General features: G+C 36.9%; 1 protein-coding gene across 1 annotated transcript in view; it reads right to left on the bottom strand.

The window, feature by feature from the left end:
- Positions 1-1717, bottom strand: part of haus4 (HAUS augmin like complex subunit 4) — a 9239-nt gene extending 7522 nt beyond the window's left edge. Inside the window, exons 1-2 of the mRNA XM_015397866.1 lie at positions 1555-1717; positions 1230-1369 (exon numbers count right to left, since the gene is read on the bottom strand). Of these exons, the coding sequence (XP_015253352.1) occupies positions 1230-1369; positions 1555-1621 (207 nt within the window). The 5' untranslated portion in view covers positions 1622-1717. The remainder of the gene's footprint in view (positions 1-1229; positions 1370-1554) is intronic.
- Between the last annotated feature and the right edge of the window lie 2171 nt (positions 1718-3888).

The raw sequence follows: 3888 nt of genomic DNA, 5'->3' as shown, positions 1-3888 counted from the left end.
TAACCACACATGTATACAGAGTTTTATGGCAAATGCCTAGTATTGCGTAATGCTCATCAAACTGTACTAGGTCATCAAATCAATTCTGTTTAGTCAGTCAAACAAGCTGCTGGTAGTGTCTTTAAAGGTCCAGCAGGTGTCAGTATTCTGTAAGATTGTGGCAAGCAGATTTAACATAAATTCGGTTTGGTCTGACCATCCAAAATTACATTCTTAAAATACATTTTGACTAGAATGGTAATTTAAGATATCTGTACTTACATTCTGATTAGGAAGAACAATAATTCAAGATATCTTAAATTAAATTTTGACTAGTCAAAATTTCTTTCAAGATATCTCAAATCACGACACCGGATTCATCATTTAAAGCGTCACACATCGGTAATTCATATGTAGGGCCACTAATAAATAACAGTAAATTGAGCTGATTTAACTGTTCCTCCTGTGAGTTAAACTGAAAGTAAGGCATTTTTTAGGAATGATCCTCCTGGAAGCCCATAAAAAGTCAGAATGTCAATTTAAGATATCTTTAATGGAAAAGCTGAATAATTCAAGATATCTTTAATTCATTTAGAGATATCTTAAAAGGAATTTCGAATAGTCGAAATTACAATTCAAGATATCTTTAAATTTGTTTTGTCTAGTCATTATTTGCTTTTAAGAAATCTATAATTGAGTTTTCACTAGTCAAAACTGCATATCTCCTATCCTAAAATATATTTAAGATATCATGAATTATGGTGGCATTTGAGATATCTTTAATTAGAATTATGACTAGTCAAAACTAAAATCAGTGGAGATATCTTGAAATTACTTTATGACTAGTCGTAATTTAATCGTAGATATCTAAAATGTGTATTTCAGATAGTCAGTAATTCCTTCTCAATAAATCCATAAAAGTTATTGGTAAATCTGACGTCATTTGGACTAGTCAGAATGTAATTAGAGATATCTCGAATAGGTATTTTGACTAGTCAAAATATAATTAGAGATGTCTGAAATTGCTAAAACGTCTTGTCATAAAACAAGTTGAGATATCTTGAATGTAAAGGTGTTATAACCGAATTTCTGTTAAAACGGCTTGCCATACAGAGGCAGTTTCAACGCAGCTTCAATACAGTTTGGCAAAGTGTTGAAACGCATCAAGATTCCTCATTAAACCTGAATGGCACATTTACGGATCTAGTTGCAACTGAATTACCGAAATTAGAAGCCCCTGCTTAACTTACCACATCCAGCTCTGTTTTAAGTGAGACAGTGAGTCCACTTTTGTCCACATGTTGAGACAATGTGGCCAGGAGTTTACTGAAGTGAGGATTCTGGGTCAGATCTTCCTCTGTCGCGTCACACAGCGGGAAGGAGGCGAGAACTGCGTGGACACAATGGGATTTTAAAATTCAACTTCATATAATTACTGCAAAAAAAAAAATAACAGGCATTTTGTGTTATTTGATTTCACCTTTGGAAACAAGTTAAATGTTGACCACTTAGGTAATTGTTGGATATTATGACATGCATTTTCAAATAAATCAACAAAAGTACAGCCTTTCTCACCCTGTTGATGCAAATTGTCCGCCTTCCCGAGGACTAATATGTTCGTGGTCTCGAGCCCAACAGACATTTTCTCAGAATCCTTTTCCTCTCCTCCCAAATGTTTCAAAACATGAGATACGAAACAACTACAGCAAAGCTACAAAACAATCTCTTCCTGACACAAGTTGCGCGCGCCTGGATACTCTTCTTCTATTGGTTAACTGGCCCACGTGACTAGGGCGCACGAACCGTGACGTCTAGGGCTCGCAGGTGACGAAAACGTTAACTATTTTAGTTATAGTAAAATTGTAGGCATACCGCATCAGACAATTTGAAAAAAGAAACATGCCCATCACTAACAATTCCTTGGCAAACGGGAAAACAAAGAAACTTCCCTCATAGATCCCTCAGATGAGTTTTCAATTATAATAATAATAACAGTTGATCAAAAAAGGGTCACTTTTGAAATGAGCTGTAATCCCGACTTCCTCTCAGTAGATCATGTTGAAGACTTTTCATCAAATAAAATCATATAGGCCTACTGCTTAAATCCTGTATTATTATTTTAGTCATTCACACTCAAATAAATTCAAAGAACTTAAGTTGAACTAGAAAAAGCTGTTTCTGAGAAACAGCGAAGTGGGAATGCTTTTTTATGCTGAATGAAAAAAGAAAAATTAGCCAAAGAAACTGTATAACGTAAAAGAGGCACAAATTAGCTGAAGAACATATCAAAATGTGATAGGAAGTAATCAGAAACTTTAAACAGCAGAAACCAGTAGAATCATCTGAAGATTTTGTAGGATATAATAATTTGGCAAAATAAGAGCAGAAACACACTCATCTTAAAAGCAAAACATTTAAANGTTTTCAGAAAATAAGAATAATGACAGAAAATGTTTATTGGTAGAGTGAAGCCATATATTGTCAAATACATTTGTTTACTTTTTCTAATTCAGTATTAAAACAGAAACTTATTTAGTATAACTCACTCAAGCAATGCTCCCCTGCCCTCATGTTATGCTTCAAGTAATCTTAAGCAATAGCTGGAGAATGTTTCACCCTTTCACTGCCACACCCTGTTAATGAGAAACCAGGAAGAGCAAAATCCCTTTAAACTTAAAGCATAGATAGATAAATAATAACTTAAAGAAGCAAAGCTATGAAAGCAAACTGTCTATCTGCATTCTGGTGATGGTAAAATAAGGCCCTATGAGACATTGAGCCACTTGCAAACCTCAGCAAAGGGTTCATTTCTTTGAGCTTCTTGTGCACATTGATACCACCTGCTGGCCGACTGCATAATCACAGACAGCAATATAAACTGATGCTTGCATCTATTTTTATCCCTTAGGAAACTTAGAAATTATTATTAATAAGTAACAACTATTTATCTCATGATTATCACATAAGTATAATGAAATATTTAGAATATGTGCTGAGTTTTTAGATTTTCTAAGAAACAGTCTGAGGAGGTTGCAACTATCCGGTTCGATCCCCACAAACTCCACTCTAGGTTCCTGAGCAAAACCCTCCCCGGCCGCCACACAATGGCAGCCCACTGCTCCCCAAGGGGATAGTTAAATGCAGAGTGAATTTCCCCATCTTAGGACATAAAGGGGATTTTCATTTGCAATATGGCAGGCTGTAGGTTTTTCTTTCACTTAAGAGAATTGGCATGAGCTAGAGCAGTCAGACAGGCATGGAGGTAATTTTTGTGGAGGACACAGGGAGCATGTCCCCTGCACTTTTTAGATATCCATTTTGGTCCCCTGCAATTTTTACTGTCCCAAAACTATTTTACTCTTCAGTGAGAGCCCTGCAAACAAGTGGAAAACAGACACTTAAGCTAAAACGTCTTCCTTTAAGAATTCCCTCTGGCAGATGATTGGCTCTCTGCCTTTTCTTGTTTGATAGGCTGTTTTTATTGTCACTCCTGAGAGAATACATTACAAACATCTGATGCGCTGCTGAATAGGGTCTGTGATTGGATGGTCATTGAAATTAGGCCCTGAGTTCTACCTTAATTAGAAGAACTGTAGGGTCGTAGGTCTGTGGTCATTTCTCAATTCACAAGAATGCGAGTATGGACTTGTGTCCTCGCCAAGTGTGTTCTTGAGAGGAACACAGGAAAGTACGGACTTGGGGAGAACAGGAGTACGCAGCACACTTATGAGTCAATTGAAACAGAAGAGGCTGTTTTCCAGTGTAGTCCTGTTTCTCTGACTTTGATTGGCTGGATGTGCTCTCTTCATCCTCTGACATGGGAGCTCATCTGCCTGGCTGTGCGTTTCCTTGACCGGGGCCCCTTTTGCAGTTGCTTTTGTATGTCTGCTTCTGTCTCCTTGAAACCCC

The sequence above is a fragment of the Cyprinodon variegatus genome, unplaced genomic scaffold, assembly GCF_000732505.1.
Source record: "Cyprinodon variegatus isolate N-32 unplaced genomic scaffold, C_variegatus-1.0 Scaffold894, whole genome shotgun sequence".
NCBI lineage: Eukaryota > Metazoa > Chordata > Actinopteri > Cyprinodontiformes > Cyprinodontidae > Cyprinodon > Cyprinodon variegatus.
Note: the sequence above shows the minus strand (reverse complement) of the source record. Positions and strands in the feature narration are given on the sequence as shown.